Source organism: Tympanuchus pallidicinctus, unplaced genomic scaffold (genome assembly GCF_026119805.1).
Source record: "Tympanuchus pallidicinctus isolate F22 unplaced genomic scaffold, pur_lepc_1.0 scaffold15, whole genome shotgun sequence".
Classification (NCBI taxonomy): Eukaryota; Metazoa; Chordata; class Aves; order Galliformes; family Phasianidae; genus Tympanuchus; species Tympanuchus pallidicinctus.
In genome coordinates, this window is record NW_026294669.1 from 10,950,628 (window position 1) to 10,968,072 (window position 17,445).

The 17,445-nt window shown below is 38.5% G+C and overlaps 1 protein-coding gene across 12 annotated transcripts in view; it reads left to right on the forward strand.

Annotated features, from left to right (window-relative positions):
* The window catches only part of CLASP1 (cytoplasmic linker associated protein 1), a 154,792-nt gene that overhangs the window by 83,352 nt on the left and 53,995 nt on the right, over positions 1 to 17,445 (forward strand). For 8 of the 12 annotated variants that reach the window (XM_052674505.1, XM_052674509.1, XM_052674507.1 and 5 more), the window contains 2 exons: positions 3,732 to 3,839; positions 7,049 to 7,216. In XM_052674505.1, the coding sequence (XP_052530465.1) occupies positions 3,732 to 3,839; positions 7,049 to 7,216 (276 nt within the window). Of the gene's footprint in view, positions 1 to 3,731; positions 3,840 to 5,262; positions 5,290 to 7,048; positions 7,217 to 12,292; positions 12,401 to 17,445 lie in introns of all 12 variants that reach the window. The other 4 variants (XM_052674503.1, XM_052674504.1, XM_052674514.1 and 1 more) reach the window with 2 other exon arrangements.

Sequence of the window (17,445 nt, forward strand, 5' to 3'; positions counted from 1 at the left end):
AATAGCATATACTGATGGTTTATGGTAAGGGTAGGGTGTGCATCAGGGGAAATTGTGCTGTGAAGTCAGGTCATGTACTGGTAGTGTTGGATTTGTGCTATGTATGGAACCTGTACCTTGCATACTGTAAGAAGGATATATTTTTATAGGTTTACATACAAATCAAATAACTGTGTATTCTTCACAATTGTGTCATTTGGTGGTGATACATGTACACCTACGGTGGTCTCAGGGGCTCTTTTGGGATTTTTCTCTTTTTCCAAGTTGAGGAAAAAACCCAGGGAATGCATGAACTGATCCATGATGGATACCCTTACCATCCCAGTGCTTCTGCTTATAACTTGTGTGATTGTAGCCATTGTTACTCACAGCACAGAACTGATTAAACTTAGTTGTGGGTCTATTATATACTATCTGTGATTTCTGGAGTAGTAGAAAAGCAGTTTCTTCTCAAGCTGAATCTCATGAAGCCTGTGTTTGTTCTGAGTCATGGAGTGGTGATGCAGTAGTATCCACCCAGGAGGGTTCAGAACAGTGCTGCTGAGCGAAGCTGCTCCTAATCACTAATTACTTTACTTGTTCCTTTGTTGTTGTCTTTGTGGGGTTTTTTTGTGTTTTTTTTTTTTAAGACCCTGCTAGATTTAGGCATGTGTTAGACACCTCGAAGTTGATTCTGATCCATTAATTGTTGTAAAAATGGCAGTAACTTAAAACAAAAACAAAACAAAACAAAAAACAAAACCAACCAAGCAAAAAAAGGCCAACAAACAAAAAGCCTACAAATGATTTCTTAACAGAAAACATATATGTGGAGTCTTCCAAAATACTTTCTGTACCAGCAGAGTGTCACCTTTGCATGTCAAACTTAGATCAAAGGCGTTTCTGAATGGTAGCACTTTAATGCTTTTTGGAAACTAGTTGGGGCAGACTTTATCTGTTCATTTGCTGTGCTGTTGCTCTCAGATTAAAGTAATACTTTTAAGAAGAGCAAAAAAATATCAGCTATAAAATATGAATTGCTGCATCTGCAGTTTGAGCTGAGTATGGAAACAAACCTCTTTGAAAGCAAAGATGTGTTCAGGAGTTGGATTTGTTTGCGTTAAACAACAACAAAACGTCTGCCGAACTTTTGCTATGTTATTTCTGGTCTTGAAATGTTTTGTCAGCAGTAGAATGATAGGGATTAAATGACACAGTCCTATGTGCAAGTGTGGATACGCGTGCAGACTCTTGTTTGCAGATGGAATGCTTAAGGAAATGTAATAGAGACATTTGCATTGTGTAAATGAACATTTTAACATGTATACTGTACTTGGAAAACTTAACCTTAAAACCTTGATTTTTCCACTCAGGTAGTTACTGATTCATTTTGCTTTATTACAAAAGCAAAGTACGTTTTGGATATTGTAAGACTAATTCACGGACTGTGCGTGTGTGTGTGGAGATGAGGTACCTTGTGAAACACCCCACATCCCTCTCCATCTTTGTCTGGTGGATTAGTGTAAATTAATGAAACTTTGTAACTTCTCAAGAGACACTTTTTTTCCCAGTCTTCTCCCTGATACATTCTGGGTCACATCAGGGTTCAAGCCAAAATCTACTAGCCCAGAATGAAGCAATATCTTGCTCATTGTTTCAGAAACTGATGAACTTGTAGGCATCTCTCTGCTGACCTTTAGGGATTTCAAAATAAGACTGAGTACTTTCTAATCTTGCTGCTATTTGCATGTTAATTTAGTTTGAGTTTTTGGTTCAGTTTTTTGTTGAAGTCCAAAAAATTGACATCAGAAGCAGATCTTGATTTTTCTTTATGTACTATTTTTGGTTTTCTATTTCCTAAAGATTGGGCAGTCGCTATATTTTGTCTCAATTTTGTTCTTAGTTAATACTTAATGAAGCAAAAAAAAAAAAAAAAACCCAATAAACAAACAAACAAACAAAAAAACCAAAAAACCCCACCGTGATCTTGTGGATGCAGGAAAACCAGGTAATTGTGAGAAGTGTGAGAACAGTAGACTATGCATAGAAGGAAGCATCAGTCCCTTCTGACCCATCCATGGCCCGTGCACATCACTGTGCTTGCCAGTGCTGCCTGTTACTGGGCCTTGAATTCCAGTTTGTGTTACAGGCTTTCTGCTGGCATTGTGGAAGGATGGATGGTCAATTCCATTATTGATTCCTTAAACTGCTTGAGTTAAACTTCTTGTTTGCTTTGTACACCAACAGCTGCCAGTTTGTTTGTGTCTTCCTGGTTTTGAGCTACTCATTTTTACTTTCACATTTATAAATAATGATTTGAATATAGTCTTTCTTGGCTTGCTTCATCTTGGCTCAGTCCATCTTAGCTGGCTTTAGAATAGCTCTTTAAGCCTGCCAGTTTGATTTTAAAATGAGGTGTATTGTGAAGTACATATGCCTTTTTTTTTTTTTTCCCCCCTGAAAAGAAATCTAGATTTTGTTCTCAAAGTTTTCTTTGTCACTTTGTCTATCAGAAAGATGCAGCCTGTGTTATGAGTATTTTGAGAGCTCAGGCAAAAGAACAGAGCTCCCATTCTGCGCAGCCTGGGGCTGCGTGCCATTGCCCTGTTCTCCACGTGAAACTTCCCTGGTTTTTGGGTGGGAGGTATATATCTCCTTGTTTGTGTTTCTTTGCTTATGGTGGATATGTGGGGTGGGAGATAAATATCTAATTGGTGGATGCAGTTGTCAAGACTGTTATCTTACCTGTTGTGTTTTTCCTTTTATTATTATGCCTGCAACTTGAAATCATCCTCTGAATGCAGGATAGCCTTGGCGTTGGTCCTGAGAAACAGCTTCAGATTTGGCAGAGAACAGAGTTGTTGAAAGTGCTGGTGGAGGCTTTCTTTGTGTTACTCTTAATTATCATTTCTTTCCCATTAGCTAGAGACTGATAATTGAACCTTAGCACTGGAAAGAACATTCTGAGGGGAACAGCTCTGCTGCAGGAAGGGGGTGAACTGATGACCTCGTAAGCTGTTCTAGCTCAAATTACTGTGGCTTTTTCACGAGGAAAGGACAGAAAAAGGACCAAGAACACTTTGAGACTTTGTATCCATTCTCTGCCTAAATAAAGGGCAGACCATGGAATGTTTTTTCCACTATGTTCATTGTGTTAAAGGGGAATCACCGTTACTAGTAAAGTTGCACTGATCTCAGTATAAATACAAGGGATCAGTAAACAGCGGGGAGATGTGAACAGGGCTGAAATGAAAGCGTAGCTGGGCAGCATTGGCAGCCTCACTGCAGTGCGTGCTGGGTGCACATGGAGAGCAGGACGGAAAGCACCGAGCTGTCCGCAAATCCCAGCGATGGAATTTGTGGCTGCGGCTGCTGTGCCTGTCTGCGAAAGGGGGATCGCCTCATCAGAAAGTAATTACATAGGAGTCGCGGTTAGATAACTGAATTTTCTTATGACCCTTCTTTAGGAAAGAAGGTACTGCAGAACAGAAGCACAGGCACAAGAGATCACTTTTTTTTTTTTTTTTAATCGAGCCAGCTGATAGCTTTACTGAAAGCAAAAAGAGTTTTGGATGTGTGGACCATCACTGTATATCCCCTCGTTCTTCATCGTGTCTCCCTGTAAAATTTGCCTTCTGAGTCTGTTTAGTTATGTGCATAGCAGCACTGCGAGCCTAGAACAGATGGTGCTTTGAAAACGGCTGTTGCCTTTGGAAGAAACCTATTAACAGTTTGTCTTTGCATTCCTCCAGGTCGGATTCGTACAAGGAGGCAGAGCTCTGGCAGTGCCACCAGCGTCACCTCAACACCTGCTGATACCCGAGGCCGCAGCCGGGCTAAAGTGGTTTCCCAGTCCCAGCGTAAGAAGTGTTTTATTTCTGGGGGAGGAGAAAAAAACAATTATTAATACTACATTTCTCTTGAATTGTGGTAGCATCAGCTGAGAATTGGGCTCACTTTTGGTGAATAATATTTGGACGTATAATGTAATGAATCCCCGCTTAGCTAGCTTTCAGTGTATGCTCTTACTGACAAAGGGCACCAAAATCAGAATGTTTAGTTGCTGTTGTGCAGCAGAACTGCAGACTTTTGTGACACGCTAGACTAAACTTGTACTGGGTCCCATTGAGATGCCCTCTGTGTCTGTAGCTAATTGCTGTCCTGGGTTCTTGCCCTGTCAAGCTTCTCCTGCTTATGTTACAATATTTCTGTATGTGTAATGTGAACTGTCTAAAGTTAATGTGTGCTTTAGCATCAGTTTAGAATAGAATGCTACCTATGAGGGAGGTGGTTCTATTCTCTTTATTCACATGATGCATCCATGCTCCCTGACCTCCTTACAAGCTGTGGTTTCTCCCAGGAGCCATGCAGACATTGCTACATATTTGTCATGTGTCTAAAGAGAATTTTGTCATTCAAACTTCAGAAGGAATGGGGGGGGGAGGGAACCTCTCAAGTTGTTTCAAAGCAGGCTCTGCTTTGTTTGTGCCATCATTGCTTTGCTCTATCATGCTGGAGATATGGGAAATCAGTTTATAGCATTATGATAACACCAGGGATGGCTGAAGAGAGAAGCATTATAACTAGGATGGGGCTGAATGGAAGTCTTTACGTTGAAGTCATGAAGCAATTGGGGCTTTGGTATTCTGATCTTAATTCCTATCATTTGAAACTTAAAACTTGATTAAAAGCCATAAATTATCTTAATATATATATATTTTTTTACTTGAGTGAGAAATGATCAGATGAGACAAGTTTCAGATATATGTAAGGAAGTGTGGAGTGGTTCAAACATTATGGGTTTAATTTTTTTCATGCAATGTACTTATGAGGCTGTAGGATAGTCACATCTGTACCTGTTGTTGGTCTACTTTGCTAAATCTTGATTCCAGCTTAGCACAACTAGATGTGATCTTTAATCTCCTAATCCAAGCATTACATGAAGTAAATAATGGATTAATGTATAACATGTCCAGAGGAACAAACTTGTATGCCTGTGCGTTTGTAGCTTTGTTTCAGTTTTACGGCATGGGCTTGGGGTATAATTTAAGCAGAACTTATGTCTCAGTGTGGGTTGATACTGCTGAGAAGCTGTTAAGCCTTTGGAAATTAAATCACTTGCATTTGCACATTAACTCACTGCGTTCTGCAGGGGCTCTTGGAGTGGCACGTTTGTGAATATATCTGTCTGTGTATAGCATAAACTGCATGCTGAACGCTGTACTGTCTTCATGTCTTTTAATCCACTTTTTGCCTGTCCTTTGGTCTGCCCTCATAATCAAGGATCCAGATCAGCTAATCCTGCTGGTGGTAAGAAACATTTTCCCTTTCTTGCTTTCTCATGTTATTTCCTTCAGTTTTTTTAACTGCTAAGCTTTTAGCTTCCTTCATTCTCTCCTGGTTATCAAGGCTTAAAAAGCATTTTCCTAAAATTAGAAAACCAATATGTATGGCAGATGACCTAGATTTCTCAAAGTAATCAAAATAAATAAATTGTATATTAAAGCTGGCTCATTGTTATAAGCGTTGCAGAGAAGCTCCTGGAGCTTAAACTTCATGCATATAATTCCTCATATTACAGTTATCTTGGTGAGACTCCACTGACATCAATGAATGCAGCAGAGTAACTGATAGGAGCATTGGCTTTCAGGGTGTGGATGTTGTGAGAGAAACTGGCATCTTTCACAACTGCTCTCACTTCTGGGGGGGATATTAGAATACATAATTTGATTCAAAATGGCTTTATCCAAGAAAGGAGGGGAGCAAGCAAGTTAAAATAATACATGCTTTTATGTTTTTGTCCATCAGACAAGTAAAACTGCATACCTTCTTTAAATTAAGAACACTCTTTATCTCTTAGTTGTCTCTTATTAATCGTAACAGAGTTTGGGACTTAAATATTTGAGATGTGTACATTTTAGAAAGCAAGCAACTTGGGTATTTGTACAAAATATGAACTTGCCAGAGAATATTTTTGCAACCTTTTTTTAGATGTTTTCCTTCCTATTCTAGCAACAACAAAATGTTGTATGTTAGGGATGATAATATCAGTGGCAAATGTTCATTGTGTAATTTGTATACCTAAAGAAACAAAAGGGTCTTAAATCCATTAGTTTTATAGTTCCTTGGTTACCTTAAAGCCAGCATTACTTGATTTTCAACAGAAACATGCTACAAAAATAAGATTCCCTGGATAAAAATAATTATATTGTTCAACCTATTGAGTTTGACAGCATGAATATTTTGGGCAAATGTCTGTTGCAACTGGAATGTAAATGTTGTAACTAAATCTTGGTCAGCGGACCAGACATCATGGCTTAGAAAAAATGTAAACTTACCATGAACAATTCAAAATGACAATGAAAAATAAACCCAGCCAACTATTTAACTTGCTAAATATTCTTTTTCCAGCTGAAAAATAACTATTTAGCTATAGTCAGACCCAAGTAAACTGGCATCTCTACAATTGTGACAGGGTTAGTTGGTTTACCCTTCAACATGCTGGTTTGCTGCTGTTGAGACAGTATTTTTTTTTTGTTGGCAATGTTTTTTCTTCCCTGAATTACTGTAGGAATACAATGTCACCACTGTAGCATAATGTGAAGATGGGGCTTGCAGCAGCTTACCTGTGCCAAAAGCTGGTTATCTGCTGCACAGCGCTCCACATGAGCTAATTCTTGTTGCTGCTTGTTGAGGCAAAGCAGCCTATGGACCCTATGTTGCTGCTGCAAGGCTGCTCCCGGCATCTCCACAAGCTCACTGATATTCAGCTTAGTATATTCCTGCACTGCAGTGTCTGTTTTGGTCTTGATCTTGATTGGGTAGCACCATGCATATGTACAGAATTGCTAATGTCAGTGTTTATTGTCCACGGGCTTTCTTCAGTCATCCTCTTAAAGCCCGTGGGAAGCTGTCCCATTAATTTTCTGTGTGCTTTGGGTCACACTGCTAGAGCTGATTGTTTCAGTTTTGCCATCAGTATTTAAGGTGTCGGAGGTATCGGGTTTTTTGGTTTTGCTTTTTTTATTTTTTTAACTGCTTGTATTCCTCGTTTCTGGTTCTCTTCCAGCTGGTAGTCGGTCTAGTTCTCCGGGTAAGCTGTTAGGAAGCACCTATGGTGGCTTGAGCAGTGGAACATCCAGAGTTCAACCTGTGCCATCATCTTCAGAGAAGCGCAGCAAGATCCCCCGGAGCCAGGGATGCAGTCGAGAGACGAGTCCCAACAGAATAGGACTAGGTAAGAGTAGTCACTGCAGAGACACATTGGCCAGCGTGCTCAAAGGGTGGGCTTTCCTACTGAACATAAAACATGTATGTGGTTGTTGGCTTTCTTCTGAACTCCTCAACTGGCAAGTTAATGTTTTATTTCCAGAAATGAACTGTTAGTTATTATGGCTTGTAGGAAAGTAGTTCTAATTTTCCAGGTTGAGGCATAGTTTCAAAATACCCAAAGATGTTTGTATCTCCTGTTTGAAATATGATGTGAGTGATATTTTTAGGTCAGGCAGCAAAAACAGTTGCCATGAATAACTTTCAAAGCAAAAATACCTCATTTACATGAGTGGCTTAGTCCTCGGACCAGCTGAGCAATTTTACAGTTAGCTGAAATCAAGGGTGCTGAGCATCTTCTGTGATCATTTAACAATTTTTGCAGCTTAAATGTTTGCTTCTTGTCTGGAATGTCTTGGAGCTACTTTTTAGATGGTATTTTAAACTTATGCTTTAATTATTCTGCTTCCGAAGTTCTTTTGGCTCAGTGACTGCTGTGAAAATAATCCGTAATAATATTTATTTTCAAATTTATCAGCAGACTCATTTTTTTATGAACAGGTGGGTAAGCATCGTTGTATAGAAATTTTTGTGTACCTGAATTGAGATTAAAAAAAAAAAAAAAAATGGGCTAAGCAAGTAAATACTGTTTTCATTTCTGAAATGGAAATGCTTTCAGTCGTTTTAAAGAACTGTTACTATATTTTGTATCTTCAAAAAATTTATTGGTAGATTAAATTGAAATAATGACTTTAGTGCTGGCAGTTGAATTTTTAACTATTACATTAGCAACTATATTTGAAATGTAAGCTGCATTTCTGTTTAGAGCATTTCTAGAGAAGTGTCTTATTCAAATATACTGAAATGCACTTAAAGCACGTGAGTATACATGCTGTTAGGGGTCATAAAAAATACTGCATGGTTATTGTGATTATTTTTCCAGTTCTAGTAGTATTCTTAGTCTGATCTATTTTATGACTTCAGTATGAATGCTTTGTGCTCTTCTGTTCATTACTTTCAAAATGTGGTGTTTTCCAAATAGAGACAACTGTGCTGTCACTCTGCAAAAGAACACACATTTTGAAAGTAAATGAAGAATGATGGACAGCACCATCAATTATGCTTAAGTTTATCATCGTGTTACGTGGTCTGATTTGAAACGGTGTTTAGCATCTGAATTAACTTTGTAAAATCCTCACTCTTGGGTTGCCTGCTTTCAGGTATATTATGGGAGCCGTGAAATCCTTTGGAAATGTAGCATGTCTCTCACTGCTCTGATGTGCTGTCTGTGAACAGTCAGTGTTTGAGAGTGAGAGAACTCTGTCATCTATCAGATGTATGTTTTCTACCCATTCCCAAGTTGATGACTGACCAAAGCCTGTTCTTTCAGGCTCTCGTGAGAGCAGTAGTTTAACACTTGTGTTGGCTTTAGCTTTCAGTTGCAGAAATGGTCTCTATCGAATTTTGAATATGATATGAAGGTAACTTTGATCTTTATACCATTATCCCATTGTGTTTATGACTTACAAGTAGCTACAGTTTTTGTTTTTTTGTGTTGCTTCATTCTCTGTCTTTGTGACACATTTTTTTTCACTCACTCATTTCATTAAATGGACTCCCATTCACCTTGATCTTAAGGATGCCAATAAACTTCACACTCTAATTCAAATATTTGAGCTCACATTCAGCATCAAATGTGCGTGCAATCCTTTAAGCTCTGTGGGATTATGATCTTAACCCGTGGACTGAAATCTCTCTTAACTTATATAGTCATGTTTGCAGTGCAGAGGGTGTTGAATAATCTTGCAGATCAAGCTGTTAGAAATGGGTGATTTCTGGGTCCTGTTCATAACTCATCCATTGAGTTGACGTGTAGTATTTTGCAAGGGCGACTAGAAGTTGCAGTTGTGTGCAAGAGTAAGCATACAATGCAAGTGTGTGTATGGGGTGGGGCTGTACAGAACAGCCACCCACTGGAGTTCATAAGGCCTTTTGGAAAGCAAAGACAGTGTAAGCTAATAGAGCCTTGCATGTGGATGCCTGTAAGCATCAGTAGCTTGTTGCCAGATTAATTTCATTGCTGATCACAGGTGTCCATGCATACTCTTGTATTTTTCTTGTTTGCTGGAAGCCTTGGAAATGGATGCTGTTGGATGCTCAGTAGGCTGTGTATCCTGACAGGTGCTGCAGTGTGGGTGTGTGCCGAAGGCCAGCTACCTGCTTCTCCCCTCGAGCCCATCATCAGAGTGGGGATATAGCTTCCATGGCGCCTCCCAGATTCTGAGCTTAGGAGGTGAGGAGTCAGATCTTTGATTGCAAGTTGGATTTGAAAGAAGCAAGAGATGTGAGATAATGTTGTTCTTCAGAAAGTGGTGCAGGTGCAGTTGGTGAACATATAGCACGCAGTTTTTCATCAGTAGTTATGCTGTGTGTATCTATTGGAAAGTCAAAGGCAGCTCTTTGCTTGCCTCTGCTGGGTGTATCCTACTGCTGTGCTTGGCATGGGCTGCTTTGGTGGCATTTACAGACTTTACAGACTTAGAAATCATTAAAAACCACACCTTAATGAAATGTAGGCTTCCAAGTGGTAAATTGATAAACAGGGGAATGATTGAGTTCTGCTGGTGGAGTTTGGGAATTCTGAAGTTCTCGTCTGTCTTCTGAAAAGACAGTCAGGCTTTGGGTATATGAAAAGTTTGTCTAAATGACAGTGCTGCTGGCCCTTGATTTTGGTAGTACCTGAACAAAATACTCTTGAATAATTGATATTCAATCTTCTCTGCACAAAACAGAAAGAAAAAAAAAAACAACAAATGGTGGGGCAGATGCCTGGGAGTCCGCAACAGACTCATCATTTTGTTCTTTTCAATCCATTCTTTTTTTTGTTGTTGTTGTATTTCTCTCTTTAGTAACGTGTAAATCTTTGGACCATTGCTCATGAAATACACTGTTTGCTTTTGGGCTTTCTCTATGTGGTCAATATTGTGGTTTATCTTTGGCTTTGTCTTGTTAGACTGCTTTAATGCAGTTTAAAGTGCTTTGTCTTCATACTTCATGCTGCTGTGATTATCAGTAATGGAAGGAGGATGTACTATGAACATCAATTTTTTTAATCATTCACAACTCCCTCTCTTTGAAGAGCCTTTGGTGGACTTAGGGTTGCATTATAGAAAAGACTGATAAATCTCTTTTGAGAGAAATGACTGCTTGTGCAAACATGATGTGAAGGCTACCATTATCTACATAGAAGCATGAGACCCAAGAATGAGGAACTAGCTTCTAGAGAGCCTGCAGTTTGAAGCAAGTATTTGTGCAGGAGACTTCAGATTGTTACCTCTATCTGTAGTTCACCTTACAGCTTTATTCCTGTAAGCCTGACATGGGATCACTGTACTTGTGGACCCTAATTTCAAACTCTTTATTATTCTGCCTTATTTATTACAAGACCATCTAATTCACATAGGCTTTTTAGACATGCACTGATCAAATCAGCTTGGTCACTATCTCATCTTGTATTGTCTGACATCAAAGTTCAAGCATCAGAACCATTAATTCATCTAAAAGATTTTAGTTGGAGTTAACAAATTTGGAAGGGATATGACAAACCAAGAATGTGGCAGTATATTAAAGCTTATATTTTAAATTTTAAAGCTTAGATATGAAAGTTTCTATTGTACACTGTACTGTTTTGCTTGAAAGGATACTAACACATCCAAGGCATGAATGACCATTCAGAATCAGACATTATTTTCTGGCAAGGTTTTTCTCGTATATCTAAATCTCCTCATCAAAAAGAGGAGCTGCATAAGTGTGTGATCTGCTTTCTTGGTGAGCTCACAGAAGCTCTTAAGTTCTTCAAAATAAATTTATGACAATTAGTTGCCATTTTTTGCATCCAAAAATGTGTTATTCTCTACTGGGCATAGAGCTTTTTTTTTAATAACATGTTGCTATCATCTTTCATATCAATGGCAAAGAATTTGCACAGGAGTTAATTGTTCTCCTTAAAAGACTAAAATTCAAATCCAGAATATTAAGTAACTTTTCAGAAAGCACTGTAGTTCTGTTTCTCCTCCATGGACAAAATTTCCAATGAAGTAAGGTGGGATTGCTTGTTACAAAGAAAGCCGCTGCATCTTCTGTCTTCTGTTGTGCATTTGGCCCAATGAAAGCTGCATATGATGAGTTGCTTTGACATGGCTGATAGATGGAAATCTGCTAGGGGAAACGGAACGCTTTATAGCTGCCAGACCACAGATAAGTCTCCTTGATGCAAGGCTTTGTCAAAGTAAAGATTGTAGTTAAAGACTCTCCTTATATGTGCATATGTCTCATCCATAAGTGTAAGGCTTGGAAATGTTGAGGATCAGAAGTTAGACAGCTGTTGTTTTGAAAAATAAAAATAAAAATGAAAATGAAACTGTTGCTATCTTGAAATTCAAACCACTTTCAAAGCTGTCTTTCAGGTATTTAGGTCTGAATGATTTTTCCCAGTATCATTTGTTAGAGAAAATTCCTTCAGTGTGTACTGGTTTTTTTTCTTAGGTTATTTGTTCAGGACAAAGTTATCCTTGTAAAAACGAAATCTATTCAAAGTTACTATACTGGTATTGAGACAGACTTTTAAAACGCTTTAATCTGATTAAAAATGCTGCTTCTTTGTTCCAGAAGGATGTTTATCTTTTAATTAAGGAAAAAATCTTTCATGAGAGTTTTTTGTAGCTTCATCTGTTTTGCATGCTTTGTAATTGTAGAGCTTCCCTAAATGATTGAAGATGTCCTACTCCACTTGAATGACACAACTTGGATTGCTTAAGAAACGAGGATACTATCAGCCAGACATTTAATACTGATGAAATTTCACTTCACAAACGCAGCTCAGCACGTAGCATAGTTGGTTTGTAAGAGCCTGAGCTGGCTGCTAAAACTGATGATTACTAATGTAATAATTACCTTAACTAACAGAAATGTGACTTGACTTTGAGCTTTTCTGTCCTCATTAAACTTGTTCACCTTCTCTGAAACTCTCCATGCTGCATGCTAGCACGGAGCAGTCGTATCCCCCGACCCAGCATGAGTCAGGGGTGCAGCCGTGATACCAGCCGTGAGAGCAGTCGAGATACAAGCCCTGCTCGGGGCTTTCCTCCACTTGGTGAGTACTTTGTAGGCATTGGAGTTTTAAGGATCAATTTTTTCCCCTTTTTTCCTTGTTCTGATTGCCCCTTCAAGATCAAGGCACTGCCAGGTGAAATGAGCTTGTTTCCTATCTTCTGTTAGATTTCTGACACGCTCCCTATTTCCAACCCTGTTTCCCTTCTGTTTTCTTTTGCATGCTTCAATTCTGGTTCTCAGCATTTCACTATTAGTATGAAAATAGTGTAGCCTGAATTTTGTTATTTTTCAGTTTCATTAAATCAGCTTGTGTGGGGCTGCCGTGCTTTACAGCACTGATGCAAATTTATGGGAGAGTAAGCTTGCATTTTCTAGGTCACAGTGAAGTAGTCAGTACCACTGTAGTCTGTTGTTGATTAAATCTATCCATGATCTGATTTTCTTGCAAGTAGGTGCAATGTCCTTTCTATTATAAATCCTGCAACGAAGAGAGTGTTCTTTTTGTACTGGTTTTATTCAACACTCTTAATCATAAGTAGCACGTGCAATTTCATAGAAGACTTTCAAGCAGGCAGAAATAAAAAGGCTAAAGTTTTAAAGGAGCACCACTATCATACAGCTTGGGTGCGTGGTATGAATAGGAAATCTCATTACACTTACCACATGCAGGATGTTCTTCTGCACGAGGCTAAAAACAGGATAGTTAATGTTTCTGATCAAATATCATGTCATATGTATTCAACCAACTACATTGTTTGTTGTATGAAAAATTTGTCATCTCAGACATAATTAAGCATAGCTTATCTCCAGCCCCGTTTCCCATATATAGTAATTTAACAGTTGTGCATGTGTAGAAGTGAGAAGGAAGATCTTATATACTTAGGGCTGAATAATTTTATTTCGAGATATGTTTTGCACGTAAGTGACAAAATATAACTGTAAGAAATACTATGTAAGTAAAATGTAATATTTTGGACTTAATTCTGCATCAAATCAGTTGGTAAGAAAAGGTTATTTAAAAAAGAAAGGATAAATGGGCAAAATATTCCTGTTTGGTTCTCCTAGTTAATGTACTTGGCATAAACTGTTAAACCTACATAGCTGTTGTCAATATTGATTCATTTACTCATGCTGACTTCCAGTGCTGTCAGAGGAGAGAGTGCAATTGTCTTCGTATCATTGCCAAAATTTCTATTGATTTTGGTGATGCAGAGTAGAATCTTCAACAAGGTTTTGGGTTCAGAAATTCATTATTTAATTCATTTATGAAATATAATCTATCTGTAATATCTCAAATTTACTGAAGAATGGCTGGAGTTCAATTTAGCATTCAGATATTTTAGATAATTCAAAGAGGCTTTTTATCGGTTAAATGAAGCTGATTTGATATCAGAGCCATAAAGGAATGGTAAATATCCAACTGTAGCTTGTTTTTATAGTTAACTGTGTAGCTTCAGTTTTGTATGAGGCTGTTTTCTCCAGCCAAAATGTTTTGAGCATGCTGCATGTCAAGGCTAACTTGTTTGTATTCTGTCTTTTTGCTGTTTCTTCTATTATTACATTGAGATACCATCTTGAGCCTTTGATCTAAAAAATTAAATGCAGCATTCCAGTACCACAGTTGGTGTGAATTCTGTGCACCACCACCAAGTCTGACTTGTGCACTGAATATGAAATTTCAATTACATATATGTATTACAGTGGTTTCAACAAATCTCATAGTGGGAAGGAGGAGTGTTTCATTTTAATGAAGCTTAATTCATTTCTAGGGATACAGTTGTTATACAGTCGGGAAAGGGAAAATGGAAGATGGGGGGAAATGGTAGTGGTAGTGTGTAATGGAAGTGTAATGGAAGTGTAATGGTAACCTAATATAGTTGCTATTCTGTTATCCCTTTTCTTGTATTTTCACTGAATGCTGTAAGCTGGAACACAGCTTAAGTTCACAAACTTCATTCTGTAGCTTGTAACTCATTTGAAAGTAAGCTCTGTGTGTGTGTATATATAGCAATTTAAGCCAAGATGGTTCCATTACTGTATTTTTAGAATCCAGTTAATCTTACATTAATCCCTAAATAGCGTAGTCCATTTTTGCTCACGAAGATTAACTTTGTATTAGTGAATTTTACTTAAGCTAGCTATATGTAAACGGCAGGATTCCTGCATTTAGCAGTATTAATGATCAGTGTCAGCACTGGCATCCTGGCCTTGCAAGTTGCTTATTTTCAAAGCTTCCATGCAGATGTGTGTGTTGTCTTTCTTTCCAAGTTAGGAGGCTTGAGTGAGCTGAAGGGAAATGGTTTTAAACTGGAAGAGGGTAGACTTAGAGTAGGTATTAGAAAGAAAGTCTTCACTGTGAGAGTGGTGAGACACCAGAACAGGCTGCCCAGCGAGGTTGTGAATGCCCCCTCCCTGGAAGCGTCGATGATATGATTTATTTAAAAACATTATTGAGGATAAGTGATTTTTATTATTTCTATTGCTGTTTTGTCTTGGGCCTTGATCTGGCAATGAAATCTATAGAGACACCTATGAGACATCTGTGGATGGCTCAGAAGAAAACATTTGCAAGCTCAGAATTTTAGTTGAGGGTTCAGACCATGGTTCTGTATTGATCCTGCAAATCTGTCATGGCTTGCTTATGGTGTCAGCGGGATTGTTCTCCTGAATAAATGCAAGTGTCCTGCGTATTTAAAGACCACATTGCATACTGTGTGGAGCTTCAGCCAACTTGTCACAACTGGGAGGAAATTTGAACTTTTTCTCATTTTGCACACTTTTTTATATTACTAGCATTTGTTTATTAATGCTTAAGTGGAGACAATTTTTCTATTGCTCACACAAACACACAACTGACAAAGCTATTGGATAGTGATTTATTTTTTTTTTTTTTCAATTTCTTGACAGTATCAGTTATGATGTTGCATCAACAAGGCCTTTGGTGAGTCTGGTGACAAATTGCTCACACAGACGATCAGTGTTTGCTTTTTAAGTTAGGTGAATGTATCATTGCTGCACATGGGAAAATCCTCTTCAGAAAAGTTAAATTTCTGTAATTCAGAAATGTCTGGGCTGGCTTCCCATTTGCCTTCATGAAGAACTAACTCACCTTTATGCTGAATCCGGTAACTGAAAATCTGTCCAAAGGCATTTTGTGATTCATGTGCTGCTGACAGCTGAGAATTGAAATAGGAGCTATATTTGGCGTCAGCTCTTCTGCTACTGTCTGTTCTGTTGCTATTAACAATTTGTTTGTATACATATGGTACAGTCCTAAATAAATGTATGTGCATATTCACATTAAACGTGAATTAGATTAAAAAGCATGTATACAAAATTTGTTTGAGCAAAAGACTTTTGGTAGTAGCAACAGCTCCAGTATGTGTGTTTATTTGAAGAAAGAAAATTACGTCAAAAACAAAAGAGCTATAAGCAGTTGTTGGCTGACCTCCCTGTATGACTCCTTGTACTCTTTCAACTTGTGGTTATTCGTTCTTTTTGTGAGCATTGTTTTTTGTTGTTTTTTTTTTTTTTTTTTGCATAGGCTAGAATGTTTTGGAAAAAGACCTGCAAGCACAGTTTGTAACCATTTTTCATGGCTTCCCATTGGGGTTTAGATCAGACACATCTAAATCCTGCTCTATGGTTATGTGCTCCACGTTGTCATGATGGCCATCTTCCAGATCTGTGGTTCTGGAATGGAACTGACGCACACTGGTTTTCTTTGCTGAAACTACACTGGGTTTGCAACTGTTACAAATGAGTTTTGTCATGCATCGTGTTTATGGTCATGAGGGAAGGGGAAGAGAAGCTACAGATGGAGATGACTCTGTGGGGCTTGCACTGTATCTGTTGTGCATTCATATACAACGTCATTTCCTGTCACTATGAAACACGTTTACTGGTAATGTTCACATGCATCCCCTTCGGATTGTGGCATTTTCTGTCTTGGGTTAAATGTGTGTTAATCCTGTGGGTGTTGCCATTCCTTCTACTTGCAGCTTCTCGACGTCATTCCAGGTCCACTAGTGCTCTCTCCACTGCTGATTCTGTTGGGCAGTCAGGTGAACAAGCGCTAACTGCATGAATCTGCTTCTTATATGTAGTCTTGTTTTACACCATTTTAACATTTGCTGTCATGTGCATCAGCCAGCACTTGGCATGTGCTTCTCACCGCTGCGAGGCTTTTTGTTCTGTTTTGTTCAACATGGCTTTTTCTTTTTGAAAATTTCATTTATTGAATGTTTTTATTTTATATACTTCAGGAACGTTGTGAGCAGTATTTGAACAAAGGGTGATCCAGGGCTTTCTCAGTTCTCTTGTAAATTGGATCAGTTGGATCAGCTAGATCCTGAACAATGCAGAGTCCTTGCAATTCATGCCTGTTTCCTCTTCAGCACTGTAGCAGTTTCCAGTGTCTAGGACAGGATCCCAGTGGGTCTCATTCCATTTATTACTAAGTTTTTCAGACTCCTGTCTGTTAATGAAAGTGCGCTTTGGGATCCTGTCTGATATTCACAAAAGCAGCAAGAATTAAGCATCTGATGAGTTTTCAGAATGAACATTGGAGCATAACACGTGCTAATTCATCCTTTGTGTTCTACTGAAGACCTTATGCAAAGCACGTGGAAGTTGCTGGAAAAATAATTCCTTTAATTTCAGTGGGTTTTGCATAGTAGAAAATAGCGAGGAAAACCTTCAGATTCCAGATGCCTTCTCCTCTCCTATGCTGGATTTGCAGTTGTGGAATTCCTGCAACTCCCTTTGAGAACAGGATATTTCACTAGGAGTCTTAAGCAAAAACGAATGAGTGCTGCTAGTGTTAGGTCAGCAGAAACTCAAATGTGGGTACGAAGATGATGTAGAAGATGAATTAGAGCTTCAGTGTTTGATTGGAGGCTAAAACTGCATAAGGAATTAGTGACACTAAAAGTTAGTTAACAAAGTTTCTTCAAATAGGCAGTGAAAAATGTTCTGTTCCTCTTAAGTGCAGTTAAATTTCTGTCACTTAAACTCAAAACATTTCCCCTATCGAGCTACTGCAGAAATGATGCAAGCGGGTTTGATTCTGGCATGTTTCAAAGC